Genomic DNA, 26,749 nt, shown 5'->3' on the forward strand with positions numbered 1-26,749 from the left:
TCCTCTAAGAGGTGTGCACATGGTGGGACCTGCCTTTTTAAAGCATCTGGTTGTCCAGTCTGCCTGATTTCTGGGTGATGACAGTGACATCCCACCCAGAATCCCAGAGTCCGGTTAAGAAATGAACTTCCCGCTCCTCTTTTGGAGATTCATTTCAGAGGGAGATTGTGGAATTGCATGCAGGGTCACAACAAGATGACATGGAAGATATGGGCATGACAACCAGGTTGCCTGGCTTCCAAGAAGCTGTTATTTCAAATCCTGGATGCCCTCATTCCCTTTATCATCAAAATATCTGGGAAAGCCCAGTACCTCATAACCAAGGTGACTTTCACACCAAGACAGGGAACACAATGATGTCCCATCCAAAGTCTTTTTGTCTTTGTAGAAGAAATAGGCTCCCTCTAAACAGGTCTCTGCAATTCTCATTTCCAACCTCATGAAAGTTTAGGGAAAGGGGGACCGAGGGTTTGGGTAACGGTAAAAGGTTCAAAATGGCATTCTTAAAGAGGCTAATACCAAAACTCTCCATCTTCCTTGTTCTCATACAGTTGGCTTTTCCGCTGGTCACGGGTCTCCTGCCATTCCCGGGACCTGTGCGTGGACAGACACGGGGTGAGATCTCGCAGAGCATTCTATATCAACCGTATGTTGCCCTAGCAGGGTCACTTGTCACAGGCCATTTTTACTTCCTAGGGAAAGGACTCAGTCATTCTCTCATGCTGATGGCTTCCAAACACCTGTCCCCAGCCTGTTCCTCTATGCCGAGCTCTGGATGGATCTATATTCCACCACCCATTTCCACTAGAATCTCATGGTGATCTCAAATCATCTGCCCGTACTCACCCTTTACCTCCTCTATTGCCTGAGAAAAATGAAGAGTCTCTCCTCTCTCCCTCTCTGCCTCTCTCCCTTGGTACCCTCAGCTCTAAACAGTCACCAAAGATTATTCATTTATCGATTCTGCCTCCTACACGCCTCTCGCAGCCACTCACTCACTTCTACCCCTACTTTTGTTGTCCTTCTTCATATCACCCTCACCCCCCTTGAACATTGACCTGGTCTCCCTCTACTGGGTCCTTCCCACGTTCCTACCTACTCTCCACATTGCCATTCAAGTCGTTGTTCTCAAATATGAACTTGATTATGTCATTTCCCTACTGAACACATGCCAGGGGTTCCCTATTACTCTCCAGGCAAAGTTCCACCTCCTTAAAGAAAACTCTGGCCTCTGCCCACATCTCGACACTTACCTGGGAAATTCTGTACTTCCCCACCCCACCTTGTGCTTGAATTCATTCTGTGCCCCAGCAGTCACGAATGTCTTTATTTTTTAAAAGACACTCCAACCCCACAGGCTGGCTTTCACCTTGATGTTCCCCCATCTGGAGTGCTTTTCCTCCCCTCTGTTCTGTAACCTGTTAACTCTCACTGATCTCTCCTTCTAAAGGGCACCTCTTCCAGGAAGCCTCCCATGGCCCTGATGACCCACCTGCTGCACACCCAGAGTAGGTGCCCTCCTTTGAGCACCAGCATCCCTCACCACTCCTATTTTAGTCTCAGCACCCTGTATTGCTATTGTTGCCCTCCCTCGCTAGATTCCAAGTGCCAGGAGCCTCGTGTACCATTATACCACCACAGGGGTCTGACACGTGCCTTGTCACATACTCAGGACACAAGAAGATTTGCTTCCTTCCTTGCTTAGTTAACTAATCACCACTGTCCACATCACTGGGATGATGAAGCTCGTCCAGAGTCTAGGGAGGGGGAGACCCTCCTTCAGTCTGCTGTTCAAAGCAGAGGCAAGCTCATAGGCGATGGGCCCCAGAGGCACAAAATCTAATGAGATCTTTCCCCGTAGAGGAGCTCACATTGACAGCCTGGGTCACCTCTGTGCTGGGACAGCAAGGCAGGGACCACCACTCGGGCTTCTGGCTGCAGGCTGAGGCAGTCAGATGTGTTATTGTAAAATGGCAATTTTATAATTAAGTGATAATTACATTTTCTGCAGTGTGTAAGGGAAAATAAATGTAGTGTAAATCAATACTCTATCGACTCATGTAAGTTTGCCTTTAAGTGTGTGCGACTGAAATTTCAATTATGGCTGAGATTAGACCATCCAGCTCCCTCCATCCATCTCCATTCCTAAAAAGTAGGAAGAAATCGACCACCTGCATGGAGACAGTGATTATGCGGACCCCACTGCTTCCTTCCAGCCTGGGTTTTGCTGGGAGGTGGCAACCCTCAGCATTCACAAGGGACATGATCCTACAGAGCCGGTGCTGCTAGATCCCCTCTCTGCAGGCATGGCTCCCCTTCATGCCTGAGCCTGTAAGGAATAAATCCCAGCTTCTCAGCTGGCATCCGGCCATCCAGCCCCAGCCCCCCTCTCTGCACTTCTTCTGACTGAGGCCAGCTTGTTAGCCTTGAGCAGATTACACATATTCCTGGTCAGGGATGGTGGGATGCTGGCCCTCTTACCCAGTGTCCCTTCTGAAGTGTAGCATATTCCCTCCCTGCAAAGGCAACTCATGTTCAATCCAGTCTATGACATTCTTCCCAACATGTCCATCCACGGGGCACTGTCTTTCCCTGATCTCTGGTGTCCCTTACAGGTCATTCGAGGCTTAGCACAGGGACATGGATGAAATAGCAACTCTTGGGAGAATATTGCCTGCTCCCCAGCCTACAGAATCTGTCCTTGCCACCGGCCTTTGCTCTACTCCTACCTCTAATAGCCAACCCCAAACTAGGGGTTCTGGCTAAATCAAATCACCTACTGTGCCATATTTGACAGCTCGGGGTAATGGCGGACAAGAAGAACTTGAAAAGGGAGAGGATTCTAGAATTTATGTTGAAAGGGAAAAGGAGACCCCTGAGGAGAAAGAAAGAATAAAGGCAAGAGAAAAAGGAGGAAGGGGACGGGGTGAGGAAGACATTGCCAGGTTGGACTGGTTCATGGTTTTGCAAGTTTGTTTCCCTTCTGTGGCTGGATTCAGGGGCCCTGTTCTCCAGGGGGCGTCTACAAATTCATTTTGCTGTTTCCTCCTTTCTTTCCTCCCTCCCTTGCTTTTCTACTCATCCCCTACCCCCATTAAACCTTCATCTCAACATTTGCTGAGTTCCCACATGTGCCAGGTAGACACCAGCCACTGGGTCTCTCAGAGAATTGGAGCAGTGGTGCCACAGCCTGGCAGGGCTGCAGGCTGGGTCTGGGCAGAGGGCAGTGGGGTCTGGAGCCAGCTGACTGCGCCCACCTTTCAGAACCCGCTGTGCTCTGGGCGCTGCTTTCCACTGCTCACTGGGTCCTGTGTCCTGTCTGAAGGTGTTGCATTTCCTTTCCCCTAACGCTCCCCACCCCCACCCCCACCGGCAACAAGGCTGTGGCCACTGTTGTGATGCATTTCACACATCTGCCCAGGTCCTCAGAGGAGTGCCTCTTGGGCTGCCAGGAGAAGCAAGCAACCTATTGCTGACCCTCGACCTTTCCCAGGGCCACCTGCACATTCTCAGTTGGGTGGGGGTGGGTGGGACACCAGGGATTGTCCCCTGGCTGCTGACCATACAGCTGGACCCTACCAGGGCATGCTCCTCTGGACACTGGAGATCCATCTACTCCATTTACTCCTATCATGAACAAGGTGCCCCTGCAGACTCCTGGGACACCTGGGAGTCCAGATGAGCAGGCAGGCCTGACCTGAGTAGGTGGAGTAAAAAGATTGTTCAGACCTTTGTCTTGGTTTCCCCAGTTCCCCCAGATGTGACTCCATGGGCTCTCTTTCAGGGATGAGCCTCTCTACCTCTCTCTTTCCAAGTAGGGGCTCAGCCCTGCCCTGCCACCTGCCCTGGGTATGTGGGTTCTCAGCCCTAGACTTTCGTGTCCTGGAGGGTCTTATCATCTGTACATACCTCATAGCACCCACCCAGCAGCACAGAGCACACTGTACAGAGGGCACACTGTCGTTGCCTGATAGACACTAGAGAATGGCATCATGGGAGTGTGAAGTGGACGGGCAGCCACACCTAGCTGTGAGCTGGACAGGCCTGAAGTAATATCTGCCCAGGCAGGACGCTGAGCTCTCAGTGAGAAGCCATACCCGTCTCCCCAGCGCCCTCTCCATTCTGTTTTGCCCCAGGGGTTCCACAGGCGGATGATTTCTTCCCAGCCCCTCTTGTACTGAATCTGTAACAAAAAACAGAAAAGGAAACTGTCAGGGCTCTCTGGCAAAAGTCAGCAGAAAGAGGGAATATGAATGCAGCTGCTTCTTTATCTCCGAGGACTAATTTAACTTCTGACCTCATTTGGCTGCAGCCAGGAAAAAAAAAAAAATTGAAAGGAAAAAAAAAAAAATCAATGTCTTTCTTGCTGCCTGCATGGAGTTGGAATGAGATAGAGAAGAAAATGGCCCCTCATTCTGCTGAGCCCTTTGCAGGGCAGGTGCCACTTTATCATAGTCTCCGACTGCATCCAAGAACCTGGGTGAGCTCAGATTTAATAGCAGATAAATAGCAGAGGATGTAGCTTCTGGCTGCAGAGGACAGATCTTTATGGGTCCCCAGCCTCCTCCACCCCCTGTCACAAGTAGGTATCTCTATCCCAGGGACAGAGCCCCCTTCCCTGCCAGCTCTTGTGGGAAGCTACAGTGCGATCTCCATAGTGCTGTCGTGAAGGCAGAGGGCAGAGAAGGCCGCTGTGACACTGGGACAGCCTGGGAACCGAGGGGCTGAGGCTAGACCTCCTCATCCTGCACCTCATCCTGCTGGCCAGAAGCCTCTAAGAGCAGATGACCTGCAGTGGCCAAGCACTGCATATTGTCACTCATCTGATACTGAGGTCGCACCCTGGCTCCTTTATTCCCACTAATCCAAAGGCAGGACTGTAGGAAAGGTACAAGAAACAACAGCACACCCTAAAACCTCCATTTTCGGAGGCTTAGAGCTCTCGGCCTGGAGGGGGGGATTAAAATATGATCGAGTTGTAGCTGGGATATTGATCTGTGCTAAGGCCCTCTGAGCAGAGAGCAGAAGGTGGGAGCGAGTGAGTCCACTGACTGTAGGTCAGAAGGGCTGAGAAAACTGAGCAGCGCATCAGGGTTCAGAGAAGACCATATGTGGAGGCGGGGCTCAGAGCTAGGGGCCGGCTAACTTGCCTTACCTCAGGTGCAGTCCTCTGGAGTAGATGGTTACTTGTCTTGCAGAGGACAAAACTGAGCATCAGAGAGGGTAAGCCAGATTCCCAAGGCCTCAAAGTAAGCCAGGAGTGGGGCAGAATTCTTATCCTAGATACTGTTCCTCTCCAAAGACCAGGCTCTTAATCTTGAAATTGGACATAGATAAAGACTCCTTCTGAGATGTGGCTGTGATCTTGGCCTCAAAATTAACCCTTGATCCCCCTGGCCCAGTTGCCAACAGGGCATTGCCCTGAGAAGTAATATGGCCACATGGGGGCTCTGGAACTTGGCTGGGATGAGGGTCTTTCCTGTTGCTCTCTTGTCTGCCCCATCTCTGGCCAGCACCACAGTGGAACATGCTCTGGCTTTTGGTGCCACCACAGGGTCTCCTGATACAGAGTTCCCACCCCTCCCTGATCTACCCCAAGGCCTTGCACACAGTTCATCATTAGCTGCCAGCACCTGCCGGAGTCCACTGAGCAGGGACATGAGAAATGGTTGCCCGGTGGCCCACAGAGCTTAATGAGCCACCCTCAATGCCCAACGGATAGTCAGGGGCTCAGTTGGGCACATGGAAGGAAAGCAGCCAGTGATTCAAAGGGGCTGGGAGCAGGCTAAATGAGGCATGCCGATAAACACTCACCCCCCTTGCTCAGGGGAGTCACTGCGGAGCTAGGTGCATAATAAAAAATGCCAATTTCATTTATCTTCCTGTCTGTGTCCTGCCTGGAGGGAGGATGAGAAGATTAAAAAGCAGGCTACATTTATGGGCTGGTTTAATCTTAACACTGGTGGCTCAGCGTTATAGCCTCCTCTCCCTGGAGGAGGATTCCTTGACCAAGTCGAAGTCTGGGCCATGTGTGATGGTGTCCTTTATGATGGTCCCCTACTAGTGACCACATGGAGCTTGGCAAGGGGTGCAAGGGTCACATTTGAGGCAAGGTCATGGCTACAGGTAAGAGTGGACTGACTCAGTTTCTTCACTGCCCTGGCTGCCGACCTTAGCTCCTTACTTTGGCCAACTCTCTTAGAAAAGGTGTCATTGGGCAAGAGGTGGCCCAGGTTACCTACCCTGGAATAGTAGCTCCTCAGATGTATTCTTTTGAATATGTTCCATTGGCCATTGATAGTTTTTCCCAGAAAATATGGTTTCATGGCTAATGGTAAATTAAAACCATGTAGTACTTATCTTATTAATACAGACCTTCTCAGAACCTTTAAACTGCTAATGTATATTGCGAGTTTCCCAGAAAGGGAAATAGTGACCTGCATTTTTCCCAAATGTGTTTGGAAACCTGTTTTCACAGAGGATCTTTAGGCTAGTGCTCCTAAAGGCACCTTCTGCAAAGGGTCAGCTGCTCAGAAAGGCAGGGTGGGATGGACCACAGAAGACATGGTCTTTTGATCATCCATCATCCCAGGTGAGGTGCTCCATTCAGACCACTCCTTCTTCCCATGACCAACATGGCGGATGTCACTTGATCACCACTCTCTTTTCCCCATTTGGAATCAGTGGCAAGGTCTTATCCACACAAGAGTCCAGACAGCATGGAAAGTGGAAAAAGCTGAAGATAAAAGCTATTTCCATCCCCAGACTTGTCCACATCTGGGGCAGGGGAGCTTCACACTGCACAGTGTTCATATGTGGTCAGGGGTGATGATGGTACTGATTGTCCCACTGAGAACTCAGGCAAGGGTTTGTAGTACAGTTTGGAGGACTGGAGTCTGGAGCCACTGTGACTGAGATCTCTTCGGGCTTCCGGTGATCAGGGAGATTTTTCTTGCTGGTGGGAAATGTTTTGTGGGCTCCTTGCTCTGTTCTGTGATGGTGGATCTGCAATGTTATGGTCACAGGCCAAAGACAAATCCATTCATACACTCATGCTAGCGCAATTACCCATTGATCCAGCAAACATTTATTAGGTGCCAGATCTCTTCTAGTAGGCACCTAACGCAGAGGGGCAGTTCCTTGTTGATTTACCTTAGGGAGGCAGTCAGGAGACAGGAGATACTGGCCCTGTTCTGTGAATTGAGACACTCAGTAAAACATGAAACAATGGAGCGACTGGCCTCAGTCAATGGCCAGGAGAAACGGATCGATATGGGGGGGGGTAGTTTGAGAAAGCCACAAATTGAAGCTGACACTCAGCGATCCTGGTCCGCAAGTCCCTGTGAGACAGACACTTTGGAGTTTGGAACTCTGTCTCTTAGGGCCTAGAGGTAGTGGGAAATGGGAAATAAAGAGGTGGGCCATTAGCAAGAAACCTCACAAGACTGGCAAGTGGAATTGCTCCGGCTGCACAACAAGCACAGATGGGGATAGGGAAACGAGGTCCCTCAATGGGCCATTTTTCTTGCTGCTGTTCCATGACCTTGCAAAAAGCGTTTTGTTTTTTTTTTTTTTCCCATCAGGCTTCAGCTTCTCCCCACATGAATGGAAAAAGCTGGACTTCAGTGGAGACCATTCATGCCCACACAGCAATTACACACATCTCTGTCCACCCACGGCAGTTCATGCATCTGGGGAAAGATTGCCCTCTAGTGCTGTCCCCCACCCCCCTTTCTTCCACAGGAATCATGTTTCATCTGGGCACATGGAAGCCGGCTAGATGGTGTGTCTCCCAGCCTCCCTTGGGCTTTGGTGTGGCCACAGGATTAAATTAGGTTTCTTTCTCCTCTGCTGACTGGGAGATGAGGGACTCAGAGCAGCTGTCTTGGGCTCTTAGGTGGACGGCCCCTCTTGAGGATGGCAAAGCCAACTACGAGACCCAATTGTCTGCTTAACCAAGAGAAAAGTGAAATTTATCTTGGTTCAGCCCCTGTAGTTTAGAGTATCTTTGTTCTATCAGTTTAGCGTGAACATCCCAGGGCACATCACCCCAGCCCTGACTTAACAGCAGGATCCTTCTGCCTTCTTTTAGGACTAATCCCTGGCCTAGCTAGAGGCTCTGACCTGAGATCATTTTAGGGAGAGCAAGGTCACTGAGCAGTTCCTGAGACAGAGGGTCCTGGGTACCAGAACTCCTCGTTGAAGACCAGGGAGCGAGGCTGCCCACGGAAGTTGCCACTGTGAGGGTAGGAGGGACACATGTCAGCTTTGCTGGGCTTGCTGGAGGCATGGGATTCTGGCTCCTGTTGAGAGGGGCAAGAACCCCAGGGCAGAACCCAGGGGCAGGACGCCAGGCCATCCGGCCAGCCTCACCTTCTCAGCCCCGGTCACGGTGTAGGCGTGCTGACTCACCAGCCCGTTCTTCATCACCTGGGCCCCAGCGGTTGGCTGCAGAGGAGAAAAGCAGACCAAGCACTGAGTTCCCTCCCCGTGTGCAGAACTCTCTTATAGAGAGGCAGAGATGATAGCCGGAGGGTGACTGAGGGTCCAGGAGACTGCCGCATGGCTGAAGGAACACCACAGAGTCCTGATGATCTGGGCTGTTTGCTCCACCAACCACCCAGGATGGACAAGACCCAGCACAGAATGTGTCCTGAATAGAGAGCAGGAGGCAGGGATTCTGCTGAGGCCCCTGAAATGAGCAACGGGGACTGAAAGTGCATTGTAGATCTCTGATCTACTGTAGATCTCTGGTGGCATTTTGGGTTAGAGAAGTGGGATTCCAAACCCATACATTTAAAGAGTGCAGGAAGTGTCCCATGGATAGGGCACAGACCTTGCCTAACAGACTCAAATACCTTGGAGGATCCCCTCAAGCTTTTCAAAATGAGACGTGCTGGCCTTATAAACCCAAAACAGAATACAAAGAAGCTCCTCATAGCAGCAGGAACTGCCTTATGCAGTGAGTGATGACCCCCAGGTTATCAGGCTCCTGGTCAGGAAGAAGTAGTAGGTCCAGGCTTTGAAGGCAGTAGCACCAGAGTCCCTGCTCAGCACTTTCTGGCTGTGTGTGGAACACCCTGCTTACCCCTCAGCCTGTGTCCTCTTCTGGGAAGTGATTTCTGCACTCCTCACTTCAGAGGGAGGGCTACTGGGATTAGACGAGGTGAGCTGTGAGCAGGGTAAAGCTCACCAGCAAATGCTCCACCGTGGCCCTTGCCTTTCCCCTCCCCGACTTTGGGTGCTTGGCTGGACACTTGGGCGGTGGGGGGCAAAGACTGGAACAGTGCAAAGGGGCTCCTCATCTACTCACCCCATTTGGGGTGGCGCAAGTCATCAGGGAGCCTGTCTCGGCCGCCATCTTTACTGCCATCAGCAGATCAGAAGGGGAGGAGTGCAGGTTGACAGTGGTGACCACCCCTCCTGTGAGGTCCACCAGGGCGTTTTCGATGTAGCCATAGTGCAGGTCTGAGTAGGATCCACGCAACCTGGGAGAGGGAAGTCATATCAGCATTCAGACGCCTTTGAGGAGACACATCAGGAAGGGAGATTGCACACTGACCCTCTGCAGGGTTCCCAGGTGAGGACTGGCTTGGTCCACTCTGGAGGACAACCACCCAGGAACAAAGAACATGACAAGCCCTTAGTAAACACTGGGTGTTATTTAATGAGTATCTAATACTCCTTGTTCAGCCGGACAACGTGCTAAGCCCTGACTGTGTGCCAGGCCCACATTAGGGGCCAGGCTAGGGAGCACACCAGTTATGTGTCCAAAGACAAGCAAGACCCCGTCCCTGCCTTCCAGCAGGGATAAGCAGCAAAAAGCCTGTTTCCACCCTGGGCAGACCCTGATCGAGAGCTTCTGTTTCCAGAACCAGCCTGGAATCAGCAGGGAGATAAGGTGGCTTTACTCAGGTAACACAGAAAGGGACAAATCTGACATAAGATTCCCTCAGATTGTCATCCTCAGACCTCTTCCCATCTCCCACCACCCACCACCACTGGGCTTTCAGTTTTTTCATCTATACCCCTCAATATACCCAGTCTCTATGTCCCTATCTTGCCCTACTCTGGATTCTGCCGCAAGCCTCAGTGGCTCATCACAGACCACCTGGGCCCAACCCCTGGCCTCGGAGCTCTTGAGCCCTCAATCCCTGAGAAGAGGCTGAAGGTTTCGAGGGTTCATCTGGGAAATGGGCATGAACAGCACCTGCCTTGTGGGGCTGTGGGGATCACTGCTGGTGAGTGGATCGTGTGCACCTGGCTCTGTAACACTGGTGTCAACATGAGACATCAGGACACACTCTCCTTAGAAGGGGGTCATAATAACAATATACCAGGTTTCTTGGCCCTTCTTGGGTGTGTATTTGCTACAAACATGGGGGATCCCTGTGGATCAGAGAGGACAGGCCGAACCTAACCTGGGGTCTAGGGAAGACTTCTGGGAGGGACCCTCTGAGTCAAGGTTCATCCAGGTAAGGAAAGAGGTACAGGTATTCCAAGGAGAAAGAATCGCAGTGGGGAGACCCCCAGCACCTGAAGAGCTGGTGACGGGGCCAGCAATAGGGAAGGGAGCGGCCTGTGGTTCCACCAGTCACAGTGGTTCCACTGAAGCTGGGACAAGACATATCCTATTTACTTTGCAGGCGGGGTGGGGTGGGGTGGGTCGTCTAGTTCCTGTCAGTGGGGTGAACTGTCTTTCAGTGGAATCCTCAAATCCATCCAGGGCAATCACACAGGACAGGCAGCAGGGACGCAGAGGGCAGCAGGGCCTAGGGTTGCCTCCTGGCTTCAAAGTTGCCCAGTGGCTGCTGCCCTTGCCTTTGTCATCTCTGAGACTCAGGATTTTTTCCAGAGTCCTGTACATTCCTGTCTCTAGCAAGCAGAGACAGGGCCTTTGACAGGTGGCAGGCAGCAGGTGTGGGCTGGGGGAACCTTGCTGTGCCATTTTTTGTTCTAGTGCTGCAAAATCAGATGTGAGTCGGGCCCTAGATCCATGCCCATTGCGGCCTTTACAGTGTCTTTGGCCTTGGACAAGTCCCTGCCCTGCCCTGTCTTTGGCCACTCAGCTGGAAAGAGCAAGGTGGATTTGATGCTCTTGGAGCCCAGACTCTTCTTTCTCACCTTGTTTCCACCTAGGTCACTTTTCCAGGAAACTACCTAAAATTCCAATAAACTCACTTCAGCAAATACATATCGAGTAGAATACAGCACAGATGCCCTAGACGGCTTAGAAAGACAGTTGCTAAAGAAAGTTAAGGACCCACAGAACAAAGGGGCAATTCTACAGGAACCACCATGTGACAGATTTACCCAACTTGTTTTAAAACTGGTTCTGATCTTATCATCCCCTCTCCCTCTCCCTCTCCCTGACCCTGGGTTAGGACTGATAGGAGACTCTTATCTCAGGAGCACTTGCTCAGTCAACTGCAGAGCCACCCTTTGATCAAAATAGTGCCCAACTGGGTCTCAGCATTCAGTTCTTGAGGTCACACTTGTCATTGCTGGAGCTACTGAAGGTTCCAGGCTGGGGTTCTGGAGCCTGTTTTGGAGCCCACTAGTACCTCATTGCAATAGCCCCTTCCTGCCCAAACCCTCCAGGGCTGCATCATGGCCACCCCAGGACAGCAGTGGAGGGCTCTGTCCCCTCCCTGGCTATCTCAGTGGCCCTGGGTCTCATCTGAGGTCTCCCACCCACACTGTTCTGTAGTCACCAGAAACACCCCTTTCCTGACTCCCAAGGCCAGCACCCCTCCAGGACTTCCAGAATCTTCTCTCACTGTCTGTCTGCAGTGTTCACAAAGCTAGTCCCAGCAGCAGCTGGGTGTTTTGACAAGGAGTTATCGCTCTGCTTTCCAAACAGGAGCTCAAGGATCCCGCTGATGCTCAGGAACGCGGCAACTATTCTTAGTCCCCTTGGCTGACAGGAAATAGAAAGAGAGAGAACTGGGCTTGCCACCTTGTCACTAAACCCTGACACCAGAACCCAGGAATTCCGAGAGTCTTGTCCTTATTTCTCTGCTTCAGCTTTATTTGGGGGAAATGTCTATCTGCCTGCAATGATACGAGAGGGAAGAATACAGATGTCTAAATCCGAGCCAGACAGGATGCTGAAATACTGCAATTCTCACCTGCAGAGACTTTATGAAGGGTAGTATGCAGCCTGCCAGATTTTGTACCTAATCTGCTCTCTATTTTATAACCTCTGGGGAAAAGAATCCCCAAACATGGATTTCTTCCCCCCACATTTGACTGACTTGACCAATTCATTTCCAGAATCCTCAGGTACAAGGATAGTTGAAAGTTTGGAATCCCCATGCTTATTTGGCAGCTGCCTACACCCCTGCAGCAAAAGAGGGGCTCTGTACATGGACAGACGTGTTTTCCACACGTGTGCTACAGTCTCCATGTGCCAGGCACAGAGTTATCCAAAGCAAGAAGACAAATCTCTTTCTGTAGGACTAACATTATTGAGGACTGGTGGGAAAGTATGTGACAGGGAGAACAGTTATTGCACCAGCTTGGCCTCAAATGCTGTGTGACCTTGGACAAGCCTTTTCACCTCTCTAACCCTCAGTTTCCTCACCTTTCACAGAAAAAGGGATCGTTCAATACTCACAGAAGTCCCCTCCAGCTCTCGAGGAGTGCTCTAATTCTATTTGACTCACTCCTGCATTCTCTAGCTTCCTTCTTTGGATGGGTGGGGGCAAAGCTTTTAAATGGCTTTAATAGTTTGAAACATTTTACCCTCTGCTAGATTTCTTTGGGCAGTGGAATGTGGATTCCAGGTCTACTTTCCCATTTCTTTTCAAGCTGAATGATTGCTTTAGGTCAGCTGTTAACAAAATGGGGTCAAAGTCATCATTTCATTCTGCGGCTTTCTAATTCTCCCAGTGAACCTCCACGCTACCCCCTTTCACATAAGAGAAAAAGGAGGCCCTGGACTGATGGGGGCGGGATCCATGCTGGAAAGATAATGGCAGTATTTTTGTAAGTAGCTTAGAAGTGAATTAACCTCCCCAAACATGTGCGCCAGTTCAACAACCACTGCTGTTATCTGGGCTTCATTTTCCTGTGCCTAACGAACAGCTCTTCCTAACACTGGAAATGAGCAACAACCTCGGTTTTTCACAAGCTGCCTGAGAAAAAAAGAATGTACCCCAAGAGGACTCGGGCTCCTTGCTCCTTAGGTTGTAGGTTCCAGAAGTCAGGAACTTGGGAGGACTATGGTATTATTACCACCCCAGAGGGCCTAGGATTGGATGCAGCCAGGGCTGCAGTCCTGATAACTGGGGTCCCCTGGTCAGGTGCTAGAGGCCTCGGCTGATTCAGGTTACCTACACCTGCCACCTCCAACTGCTGGGAAGCTGGGCTTCCCCACGTGTGAAATGAGGGTCTGGTTGTGATGATCCTGGAACCCCCGCCTGCTCATTTTCTTCTCCAGGGTGTGGCTCTCTGTGTGGCCTTTGCCCTGGGAGGGATAACTGCTCACTCTCATGTGTCCCTGTCAAGTGTATAGTTTCTGAGGCATGGTTTCTTTCCCATAAATAACTTTGTGTTTTATTGCTCAGAGTCTCTTGCCCCACTCTCTCAGTACCTGGCCTCTGAAGACATTCCTATGTGTCTTGTCTATTGGATCTGAGGCTTCCAACTACTGTGTGGCTTTCCACATGAGCACATCTGCCCCATGGTACCTATGCACCTGGTGATAGGTGCCATCATAGATCCAATCTGCACCCCCACAGCACTGTCAGGAACAGCCTTAGACTTGTCTCCTGAGTGTCCCTCTAGGAGTGTCTTTCAGGGTGTGAGATGTGCATGTCACTAATCTGTTGTGGAGTGGCTATTCAGAAGGCTGTTTTGTGGCCCTTCTTCAGGGCTCTTCGAGGATTCCTGGCAAACACTCGGCATTATCCAGAATTCTAACCTCTGCAGTCTCCTAGGAGTGAAGAGGTGTTTTATTATTCTTTTTATTTGCATTTTTCTGATTCTGGAAAGTCTGAGCATCTGTTCATCTGTAAGGGGCTTTATGACAGTGCCCTCTTCCTCACACACAGCCTGAGAGTCTGTCCCAGTGCCAACCCCAGTGCCTGGCATCTGGGGAGATGCTTGGGAGACATCCATTGAATAAAAGCCAGCCCCAAAGCCCAGGTGAAACGTGAGTCAGATGCTATAAGTCCTCAGCCTGTCAGCACCAGAAGCTAGTCCCTGAGCATAGTGTGCAGAGCACAGGAGAATGGGTGAGAATGGGCAAAAGCTGCCCCATACCCACACCCACTGCCACCTCACGTCAGCCATGCCAGGCCTCCAGCTGCCTGGACCTCAGCTTGAAGTGCCCTGTTGATATCTTTGCCTGACGCACTCTCTGATGGGGCTGCTTCTGCCCCTAAGTCCCCTATTGCGGAGGATCCCCCATTCTTCCCGCCTCACTCGGATGCTGCCTCCTCCTACAGACTCAGCCTGTCTCTCTGTGGGTCGGACAGTCAGGCTCAGTTTCTCCTCTGCCCTCTCACTGGACTTCAACCGAGGTATCACTCAGTCAGCCCCCTGTATCTGTAGGCTCCACATCCACGACTCAACTAACCACGGATCAAGACTATTGGGAGGAAAACTGGGTCTGTAGAAAGCATGTGCAGTCTTTCCTTGTCCACTATTCCCTAAACAATACAGTTTAACAACAATTTGCAGAGCATTTACATTGCATTAGGTATTACATGTAATGGAGAGATGATTCAAAGCATACAGGAGGATGTGCATAGGTTGTATACAAACACTACACCATTTTATATAAGAACCTTTAGCACCTGTGGGTTTCAGAATCCATGTGGGGTCTTAGAACCACTTTCCTTCAGATTCCAAGGAGGACTATATTTCATATGGACTCACACCGGCCTAGCAATAATATTATCTGTGCATATCTCTGTCTTCTGCTCTGACCACACTTCACTATGTGTCCCTGGGTCCCTCTTGATGGCCACAGCACTGATTCTTGCACATGATGATTATTTACAGAGGATACCCAGCCAGGTGGCAATGGCTCTGATATTCCAAGGGACATTGCCCACATTCAGGAGAGCTGCTGAGAGCTACAGGGCCAGCTGGTGGGGAACATCTGCAAGGGCAAGGCATAGGCATGCAGGGCCAGCATGGGAACTCTGGGGAGAGAAGCAGGCCCATACTTACTTGGCATAAGCTTTCTCCAGCAGGCAGGGCCAGAATTCTTGGTTGCCTTTGCGAGGACGTACAAAAACATAGTCTCTGCCTATGGCAGGCAGGCGATCATCAACCACCACTTCCACCCACTGGCCATACTGCCAGAACTGGAAGAGAGACACATGTATGTCTTAGGAGTGGTGAGGCAGGAAGGAGCCTCTGCAGCCCTCCAACCTAAGTCAAAACAGCCACAGTTGCAACAAGACTTCCATAATGCAAAAACAAACTAGACCCAGAGCAAATCCCAGCTCAGATTGCTAAACAGGACAAGGGCGTGTCACCCATATTGGTAGATGGAGAAAATTAGGCACAGACCAAGTTAGCCCAGGGACGAAGGAGACTTGGGTTCTAGTTTGGCTTTTCTGCTAACTATAACCTAACATTGGCAAGTTCTTTGTGAATTGAAAGGACATGGAGACTCTCTAGGTTCTAGTGCACAAAGGGCAGTAGAGGGAGAATGTGCTAAATAACCAAGAAGAGTGGTAGATGCAGAATTGTAAGGGGGGAGGAAAAACCCACCAGGAGCTGAGAGCCTGAGGGAGGAGGTAAGATTCAGGCAGTTGATGAAACAGGGAAGGAATCTCAGGAGGTGAGACCACATGGGCAAAGGCTTGGAGGCAGAACAATGCTCATGGCTCAGGAGGACCTAGGTGGTGACAGTCTCCCTCTGGCCCTCCTGTCCTCACGTCACACTGGCACTGCCATTACAAAGAAATGTAACTGGCTGGCACTGCTGCTGCTAAGAGCTCCAATGAGCCAGATGTTCCTCTCCAAAACAGACTGTTTTCATCTTTAGCATTCAACTCTGAACAGTTCACCCGGGGACATGGCCAAATGAGGAGAATCCATTACAAAGCCAGACTTTTGAGTTTCTTTGCTGGCCTCCCCTGTGCCGGATGAGCAGCAGGGCTTCCAGCTTCAGCCCTGAGCCTTGATGAAAGCAAGTCGAAGCCGCAGGGGCTCCGCTAAAGCTGGGTGGATGTGATCTCTCATCCACATGGCCTTTTCCACAGCTGGATGTCCCAGATGTCGGGCTGACACATCCAACTGAGGACGCACTTTCAGAGCAGAGATGGAGATGAAGAGATGTCAGCAGAGACAGCAAAGAACATGTCCTCATGGACACGAATACGTCCGTGCACTGCAGCTGACTCAGGCATTCTGTGGACTTGCAGTCTTCTCCCATCGAGCAGTAAGATGTGTAGGTGGCGAGGCTGAGGGAGTAGGCATGTTATCAGGAGCTGATCCCAGCTCCCAAAAGAGGCAGGGACCGGAAGCGCCATTTAGATTTTGGGCTTAATTGAGTAGCAACACAGAGCAGAGATCGTCCAGTTGGTAGAACTGTGAGTGAATTCTGGTTTTGACCCTTTATGCCCAAGCAACAAATGTTGGGTGAGATGCTTCACTGTGACTCAGTTTCCTCATCTGTCAAACTTAAGATTAAGAACCAACTTCCTTATAGGCAGTGACTGGGATCAGATGACTGTGAAAGCGAGAGTGTTGTTTTGAGGGACTGTTTGTCAACAGTCATTTTGTTTGGCACCCAGAGTAGAGCCTGGTGCCCAGAAGGCCTGCACAAGTGAGTGCATCCGGGCTCCAGTAAGCTGCTCTGGTTACGGTGACTAGAAATCACCCTTGCCTCCATCTTCTCTTACTAGAAATGTGATGGAACTTTCTCTCCCTAGACAAAGAGAGCATCAGATAAGTTTGCTGTTGAGGAGAGGATGTGAGTGGCCTGACTGGTGGTCAGGAATGGGACCATGAACCTATATTTCTTGGTCTGCATTTCTGGATGAGGAAGGAGGACTGGTGTCTGGACAGAGTTTCTACCCTCTAAGAACCATGCAGGCACCATTTTGCCTGCACCCAAATGCCTGACAGGAAAACCAGAAGTGTTTTGGGCAAAGCATCCAAGGGGCCATGGGCACTGGGTGCTATCCAGAAGAATTGCTTGAGCACACAACCATGAGGAGAGGTCTTCAGAGCTCGCACTGCAGGTCCTTTGGGGAACTGTGCAACTGTCTTTGTCACCCAGAAGGGCAAAGCGCGTCCTGTCTGGGTCTATAACCACCTAAGTAACTCCTCCAACCCCCACCATCACCGCCATGTTGGCAGCTCCAGGGTGAGGCCAGGCGTAGCTCAATCCTGAATCTTCCAGTGCACTCCTCATTGTGTCCCTGGACCAGCAGTGGCAGCAGTATCACCAAGGTGCCTATCAAAAGAACCAGGATGCACACAGTGGGACCTCAGGAGGGAGAACAGGGCTGACACATCCAGCTGAGCATGCACTGCAAGAGGCCCAGCAATGAAGGAGGGAGATTGAGCAGGAGGAGTCTGGTCTTCAGATAGAGAGTTCACTGAATTCCGGGCAGGACTATTTCTTAAAGGCACACATCTGAAGATATTCTAGAAAGATTTTTGAATTCCAGGGAAAGAAAGAGAACCTCTTAGAGATGTGCAGTTTGAAAGTACATTCTGCATACAAAGCCTGAAAAATAGATTAGCATTGGATTTTTCTTCTGCAACATTAGAGGCCACAAGACAATGGGACAATGGAAATTTTGAGAAAAGGAACGTGTTCCAAGAATCTTAAATCTAACCAAAATGTCGTTTCTTAAATAAGAGCACATGAAAACCCTTCATGTAGACTGAGGAAATTATGCAAAGAGCTACTTCTATCCAATGAAAGTTAAATTAGAACAAAAATCTCAAGCAATAAAGGTAGAAGAAACAGTGGTAATCAATGAGTTCTTAACATGCTTTTTATAAGAAACAGGCCTAAAATAGTGAAAATGAAATTGGTAATTAAGGGACAAGCAAAGACATAAGAGGGAAATGTAAATAATAGGAAGTTGGTGTGGCAATGTGATTGTCAGATAAAGAGAAATTCAAGGCCAAAAGCTTTAAGTATAATAAACAGAGATGCTACACAAGTTTTATCCTAACAAAAAGATAAAGATCATAAACTTCTGGCCACCAAAGGATACAATGAGAATATGTGCAGAGCCAGAATACTTGTAAGCATGAGAATTCTCAAAATGATGACTTTGAGGAGGAACTTCAATTGTTCATTTAGTATTTGATAAATTAAGCAGAAAAATTAAGTCCAGATAAAATAGAAAATTGTAGATAGTACAATCTGCAAATCAGAAAGATTGAGTCAGTGAATACACTCATGATCACTGGATAACCTATATTCTCGGGTGTCCGTGAATCATCAACAAAAACTGTCACAGACTTAACCATAACTAAAACTAGTTTAATAATTTCCCCGAATGTTGATATTTTATGATTTATATTCTTCAGCTATAATCTAACAAAACTAAAACTCAGCAACCAGATGATTGCCCTCTCCTAGAAAATGTCATCATTTATAAATTAAATAAACTTTAAAGGAATAACTCCCATATGTATATGAATGAACAAACCAAAACTTAAAAACCAAAAATAATCATCTTAAAATTAATAAAAGTAAGACTTTGTGTGTGCGTGTGTGGCGGGGGGGTACTGGAGATTGTACCAGAGTCTTGTGTCAGCTACTCTTCAACTGAGCTACATTCCCAGGCCAAAAGTAAAATATTTTATAATAAAACTTATAGATTCAGATAAGATCTCAGAGGAAAATTTATAGTTTTAAAAGCTTTTGTCATTAAAAAAGAATTCAAATACTAAACTGTGCAATTTCAGTAATACAAAAAAGAACAATACAATTAACCAAGATAAAGAAAAAAGAAATTAATAAAGATAAAATTAAAATTAATAGCATAGAAATCAAAACCTTAAAAAGAAAAAAATAGCATGAATAGTGAAAATCAAAGTTGATTTGTTTTAAAATATCAATACAAACAGATTAGTTGGATTGAGAAAAACTGGATTATGGAAAATAAAAATATAGCACTGTGTTTGAGAAAGTAGATTTAGCCTCAAATTATAAGAAAATCAATGGATTCTCAGAGAATCGCATGAGCAAATCTAAGTCAATGCATTTGGAAATAAAGAAGAAATAGTTGATTTTTCTGGTAAAGAATAAATTTCAAGAATTAAGTTTAGTAGAAATAAGGTATCTGAGCAGGTTTATAGTTACTGAATATATAGAAGGAGTTAAAGAAATTATATTTTAAAATGTGATTAGCAGGGTCAGCTAATTTAACCATTGTCTATTTTTTTCTTTCTTTCATTTTTATTTATTTTACTTTCAAAGGACAGATAATGATTAGCAAATATTATTCAAATTATCTCAAATTTAAAAGTAGGTAATACTCAACCAATTAATTTTTAAAAGCTAGCATAATGCAAATGTGACAAAATAACATAAACTAGAAGCTAATTTTACACATGATACAGGGACAAAAATTCTAACAAATATTTAGCAAATTGAATCTGACAGTATATCAGGAAAGTATATTCCACAAATCAAAGGGAGACAGGAATTTGACTCTTTTCACTTTGATTCAAAATTGTGAGTTGCTAACTAATGTGACAGGGCAAAGAAGAGCAAAATAAGTTCTACAAAAATTAAAATGAGAAACAAAATTATCTTTTAAAAAATTGGATTGCTTTGTTTTCTATTTTTATTTGTAGATGAACACAATACCTTTATTTTTGTATTTATTTTTATGTGGGGCTGAGGATTGAACCCAGTGCCTCATATGTGTGAGGCAAGCACTCTACCACTGAGCCACAACTCCAGTCTTGAAACAAAATTATCTTTACTTCAGTTATTAGGTAACTAAAATTATCCAGATTCTGCTAAAGAACAAAATAAGAAATTATTAAAGAGTCTGGTAAGGTATTTAGATCCAGTTTAACAAACAATAAATAGTAGCTTTTCTTTTTTCCAGTGATGCCTAATTGGAAATGAGCAGAACAAAAACAAACAAATAAACAAAAAACACAACTTCATTCACATTAGCTATAAAATTATAAAATATTTGAGCATAATTTACCAAAAAAGGGTAGAGCATCAATAAGAAAATGTAACTATAACATTTTACTGAAGGGCATTAAACTAGTTTTGAATAAATAGAAAGGCAACGTTTCTGGAAGAGAATAATTAAAATAATAAAAATGTAATTTTTCCAAATAAATACATAAATTTGATGCTAATACATTGTACATCACAGTGGCTTTTCTTTTTTATTAGACTAATGATTTTAAAATTCCCACAGAAGAATAAATGTGCAAGAAGTACCAAGATATTTTTGAGAAAATAATAATGAATAATGAAGTGGGGGACTTTGCCCCAGGGGTTACAACTTCCTATGATACTCCTGTAATCAAAATAACAGGACACGGTGCAGGAATAGATACAGAGACAAGAACCCACCATCATTACAAGGTTCTGAATCAATAACTCTTTTATTTTGCTAATTATTACTGTCATTTCTTCTTATTTCCCTGAAAACACTTTAATTCTCATATGTGTAACCAAGTCATAAGCCCCATGAGATAGGCTGTGTAACTAACACAGGAATGTCACTCTCATCTCAGGCTCCCAGGCCACAAGAATACCCATGACTCTGGCTTCCTCTGTGCCTCTGTGCTCAAGGAGTGCTCTATCATCTAAGGAGTGACAGCAGCATACATACCCGGAAACGGAAAATCCCTGCATACTGGTGTGAAAAGCTTTGGTCCATCAGGATCTTCTGCAGACACTGAGGGTTCTGGGTCAAGGAGCCCAGCGCTGCCAGGAACCAGCAGTCTCCTGGGAAGGAATAAAATCATAGAGACCATGTGGACACACCTGGAAGACCCATTCCATGACTTTACAGGTCCTTGGCCCCCAGAATTGGTACACTTCCTTATGAATACAGGTTAAGCATACTTTATTTGGAAAGCTTGGGATCAGACAAGTTACAGATTTGGGATTTTTTCAAATTTTGGAATATTTACATATACACAATGAGTTATCTTGGGGAGGGACCCAAGTTTAAATACAAAATTCACATATGTTTCATATGCACCTTATACACAGTGCCTGAAGGCAAATTTTAAGCAGAGCAGTATTTTTAGTGCACCTGTATTTGACTGCAACCCATAACGTAAGGTCAGATGTGAAATTTTCTACTTGTGGCAATAGCTGGCTCTCAAAAAGTTTAGAATTTTGGAGCATTTCAGATTTTGAATTAAGATGGCTTAATGTATAACCCATATTTTCCCTCTGAGAGCAGAAAATTGGAAAATTGGGGAAAGGATTCACTGGAGCCAGTTCCAAGCAAGTATAGAAGGGACAGCTGATGGCTGTTGTAGTGGCGGCGGTGGGGGTAATGGTGTGGTGAAGGAGCACTGGGGAACCCCAGCTAGGTTTTGACAGAGCTGGGTCCAACTTACTCCTTGATTCTCTTATTGCCAAAGTGCTCAGAGCTAAAGTCACAGAAAATTCTGCTGCTAGCAAAGGTGGCAGTGGTGCTTTGGACCACATGAGAAACAGACCTTTGCTGATACTTGCTCAGTTCCTACCCACACAGGGCCTTTGTAGGCAGCACAAGGATTCTCTCATCTTGCCTTGAGGGATGTGGGCCTTGTGTTTCTCCTTGGGCACCATTGTGGGCCCTTTTGAATATGATTATCCCCTCCCCTGAGTCTCTCCTTCACCTTCAACAGGGTCAATTGTTTGAATCCTATTTCAGGAGGCATTGTGCTCAGTGCAGAAACCACAGAGACACACTTAGAGAGCTCCTTTCTCCAGTCAGCAAAACCCTGTGAGTGGACATTGGGGTGGTGGCCAGGTAGAAATTTTATAAGCAGGTGAAGTCCAAGTCCAAGGGCTGGGAGGAAAGATATTGAGTTCTCACCTGCTATTCCTTGTTGGATGTCAAATCTGCTTGCATCTTCCAGGATGAAGTGAGGGGGAACCTCTGATAATTCCTTAGGAAAGAGGAAGAAAAGCTGTGAGCATCTTTTACTGCTTTGTGCTCTGAGGTGGGACCTAAGACATCATTCACTTAGTCTTTGAGGGATAGAGTTTAATTTTTAAACAGGTGCTTAAAATCTTCATTAGGTGGGAGGCTGAGACAGGAGGATTGTAAGGTCAAGGCTAATCTCAGCAAATTAGCGAGAACCTGTCTCAAAAAAAAGGAAGGAAGGACGGGGAATGTAGCTCAGTAGTAAAGCACCTGGGATGCAATCACCAGTACCAGAAAACAAAACAAAGACATTTTAAAAAACTAAATTAGGAAAGTTCTTTTCATCTTCAGGCTCTTCTGTTCTTAGAAAAGTAGGTGTCAAAGGCAATAAACATAGAAGCATGAGGGGACAACATAAATAAAGGCTCAGGATCCTTATAGTAAATAGCCTTTCTGGTCACCAAAAGCCAATGTTTTATTAAGAGGCTACAAACACACACACACATACACACAAATTGAAAGAACAATCAAGGCTTTCCTGCTGGTTTATCAAGGCAGCTCTGCATATGCATAGAGCCGGCGGTGGTCTGACAGTTGAAACAGTTTAACAGTTTAAAGGTTTTGGCAGCTGGCATGGAGTGCTTTCTGATTGGTGGGTAAGGATCATGTGAGCCAGCAGGACTCACCATTGGCCAGCTCTTCTCGGGGGGGATGGGGAGGTTAGTCTTTGGAGCTAGGGCGACTCCCAACACAAATGAATAAGATACATGTGTTAGATACATGTGTTAGATGAGACTTTTATAATGTAACAGGTGCTCTATCTTTTCATAATAAAACTTGTGAAATGGCATCTCTCAGACATCAGCTTGGGTGTGTTCTGGATTCTGGGTCCCAGATCAGCCACTTGTTGCACAGGATAAAAGGTAGGCATGTTCTTATCTTTGCCCACCCCTGGATCACCCATAAACTGAATTTGGAAGACCCTATCCTTCTCCAACCTCCAATCCACACACACCCGCCCACCAGAAAAAAAGGGATGCTAGAGAGTTCCACAGTACAGCAACATCTGGGGAAACCTGGGGGATCTCAGCAGGGTTGTGAGAGATCCAAAGGGAATCCCCAGGCACTTTGGGGGCACACTGGGCTGAAGGTCCAGCTCCTGCCCCAGAACTGGCCCACGCTCTAGTTTGTCCCTACTAAAGGCCCACAGGATTATCCTATTGAGGAGTCGGTGCAGCTCTTCCTGATCTCCACTGCATCGTATGCATAATTTGGCAACTGTTCCTCCATCATTTCTTTTCACATTGACAAATAAGTCCCCAGAGAGGAGGGTCACATTGTAGAAATAGATTAAACTGCCCAACAGCCATGAAAGTACAGAGTGTTGCACCTTGTAGAAACTGCCAGACTTGTGTAAGTGGCCAGTTTCCTGGAGGGGACCCAGATGGGACAAACAAAGGTGTGCCCCTCTGCAAACACATTGCACCGGGTAAGGGCATCCTCTTAACCAGCCTCCCCTGCTTTCTTAACAACTAACTGACCATCAAATGCCAGGAGAGGCACCCGCAGGCTCTGCCTGGAGAGGGGGCTCCTCTGCCAGACCTGTGGTCTGGCTGGACTTGGGCGTCCCTAAGCCAAGCAGTCAGGGAAGAATGCCCTGGGGGCTTCAGCTGTGTGCACAGGGCAGCCAGCCAGTTTGAAAACAACTTGGGGCACTTTAGTAACCACTAATTCTCCCATTTACTATGAAAAGGAACTGCAAGTCTCAAAGAAGTCCTGTTATTTCACTCTCAAGTGCTCTCTCGCTCTCTCTCTCTCTCTCTCTCTCTCTCTCTGGAGAGTGAACCCAAGGGGGTTCTGATTGGTGGGTAAGCTACATCCCTAGCCCTTCTAATTTTATTTCCAGACAGAGTCTTGCTAAATTTCCTAGGCTGTTCTTGAACTTGTCCTGCCTCAGCCGTCTGAGTAACTGGGATTATAGGCATGTGCCAACACAGCCCAGATTTTGCTCTGTTCTCTTGACCTACCACCAGCGCATCTGCTGCTGTCCTGCTGCTTTCCCTCCATCAACCTGCATAGAAGGTGGGCAGGTGCATTCAGCGGGGTCCTCCAGAGAGACCTGCTGTGGAGTCCTGCCCTGACGTTTCTCCCCAGATGACCTGAAGACCTTGAGCCATTTTCTCTCTTTTGCAGAGGCTCAGTTTCCTCATGTGTAAAATGGGAACAGAATGTAAAGACAGGAGACTGGAATGATGAAATAAGGCAATGGCTGCTATTTTTGAAACCCTGGCTGAGGGCTGGCTGTTTATTCCTGGATTATTGCCTGCAGGCTCCAGACAGCCTTGCAGAGCAGCATGAGTCTTTCCATTCTGCAAATGAGGAAGGAAGTGAAATACTTAGCGCAGCGTCCTACAGGGTATATATTCAATAAATATTGACTCCCTTCTCCTGAAATACCTGCAAGGTTAAAAAGGCTGAGCTCATAGATAAATCCATAGCCTCAGATGCATTTGTTGCTAGACAGAATAAAAACATGAATTAAAAGCCATCAATTCATAGACATTAGAAAGAAAAAGACAAAAGGGGCTCCCAAAAATAGCAAATGCAAGTGATGAAAAGAACAATTGTGAATTGTGAGATGAATCAGAAGAACAGCAAGATTAATCAAGTAAAAAAAAAAAAGTTCTACTCAGGATAGGCAATTTACACAGACCCAACCTTTGGCACATGTGGTAGAGAAACCAAACAAGATTAGATAAAAATGGTCTTTGGAAATATAAAAAGACAATGTAACATTCTATGCTAGTCAATTAAGAAATACTAGTAATTTTCTAAAATTAACTTTATACTAGTTATTTTAAAAAATTAACATGGCTGAAATGACTCAAGTATTTACTAACTAAATGTACCAATAGCTTTGGGATAATATTTTTACCATAAGGAGTAGCTCCCCAATATATCTGTAAAGGCTTCCAGGTACATGAAATTTTCCTGCTGAGTCTCTCAGACTTATAGGGAATAGACAGTTCTTATGTCATTTACCAGTTCAGTGTTAAGAAGAAAAAAGAATCTTGTTACCAATTAAGAAGCCAGTATAGCCTTGATGATCAACCTGAGAGAGAACACACACACACACACACACACACACACACACTATATAGTGTGTGTGTGTGTGTGTATATATATATATATATATATATATATATATATATATATATACATACATATATACCAGATTGATTTTGCCTAATATATTACTATCAAATAGGATTTGCTGTAGAAATGCAGAATGCAAAAATGGCTTCAGAACTTCTAATAACATGAACTAGCACTTGTAGGGGTAAAGCGTTGACATTTCATGTCATAATTGCTATGAAGGCATTTAATACACAAGTTTTTATATTTTTCTGAAACAATAAAAGTTATAATTAAAAAACAAAAAAACATTAGGGAATTAGGAACAGAGGCTATTTTAGTGTGATGAAAATTAAATGGAGATTATTTCAAACATGAAATCAATAGTCAACCTCAAGTTTACACAGAAACCCTGCAATCACCTGTGTCCAGATGGGCAGGCACCTGTGTCTCCTGTCCTCCAGGTACATGTCCCTTCCCTACCATGGGCTTTAGAGCTATGAGAGACCACCACAAAGAGGAATAGACATGCTCAGAAGCATTTTTGTCTTTCATCTGACTTCCTGAGACAAGGCCCATAATGAAACTAAGTACCTGAGACAAAGCTCATAAGGAAAATAAGCCCTGGCCTGGGCAGGTCCCCGGTGACCAGGTGGGCAGGGCACTAGAGCAGTGGTGAAGTCAGCGTGATCAGATCCTAGATCAGATCAGGATGAACTACCGCCTAAGGGTGACTCAGGATCCCTGGGCAGCCCCGCCTTCGCAGTTCTGATTTCCCGGGTCAGCCAGAGGTGGACACAGTTCCTCAGGCCAGTTGAGGCCCAGCGAGGGTGAGGGAGAGCTGAGTGATTTGTTCCAGTTCCTACAGGAGCAGGCTAGGAACTGGGCACTCTGCCCACAGGGAGCCGTGCTCTTCCCTCTAACCACAGCAGCAGTCACAGTCTTCTGAGCTTTAGGGTCTCTGACTCCCTGAGATGGGGAGTCAGAAACCCTAAAGATGATTTTTGGCTGTGTCCAAGCAGGTGTTTGGGGGTGAGATTAGGATTTGAATCACTGGGCTCCTAAAGCAGTTGACCCTCCCCAGTGTGTGGGGGCATCTTCCAATCCACTGAAGCCCTGAATAGAACAAAAGGCAGAAAAAGAGAATTTGCCCCTTCTCAGCTTGAGCTTTATCCTGTCCTCAGACTGAAATGATGCTAGTAGATCCCCTGGTTTTCAGGCCCCTGATGCAGATATAAGTCTGTCTCTGGCCCTCCTCTGGCTGCAGCTTGCAGATGGTGTATCGTGGGACTCTCAGCCTCTAGATCATGTGAGCCGACAGCTCCTAAAAAAATCTTTCTAATAAATGTATCAATAGGACATATATATTAGGATGTATATATAAATCTATCAATAGGGAGTTTATATATATATATATATATAATAGGATATATATGTTAGGCTATGTAATAGGACATACAGTCAATATACTTTTCAAAATAATAAATATTTAATATTTATAACTTATACATGTGTCTCAATGAGATACATATCATTGGTTTTGTGTCTTGGAGAGC

General features: G+C 46.8%; 1 protein-coding gene across 1 annotated transcript in view; it reads right to left on the minus strand.

Annotated features, from left to right (window-relative positions):
- Capn13 (calpain 13) overlaps positions 1–26,749 on the minus strand; it is a 50,627-nt gene that overhangs the window by 19,303 nt on the left and 4,575 nt on the right. Inside the window, exons 2-8 of the mRNA XM_027933536.2 lie at positions 22,008–22,080; positions 20,802–20,917; positions 15,184–15,320; positions 9,314–9,488; positions 8,374–8,448; positions 4,098–4,183; positions 520–594 (exon numbers count right to left, since the gene is read on the minus strand). Coding sequence (XP_027789337.2) covers positions 520–594; positions 4,098–4,183; positions 8,374–8,448; positions 9,314–9,488; positions 15,184–15,320; positions 20,802–20,917; positions 22,008–22,080 — 737 coding nt within the window. The remainder of the gene's footprint in view (positions 1–519; positions 595–4,097; positions 4,184–8,373; positions 8,449–9,313; positions 9,489–15,183; positions 15,321–20,801; positions 20,918–22,007; positions 22,081–26,749) is intronic.

Source organism: Marmota flaviventris, chromosome 14 (assembly GCF_047511675.1).
Source record: "Marmota flaviventris isolate mMarFla1 chromosome 14, mMarFla1.hap1, whole genome shotgun sequence".
Lineage (NCBI taxonomy): Eukaryota > Metazoa > Chordata > Mammalia > Rodentia > Sciuridae > Marmota > Marmota flaviventris.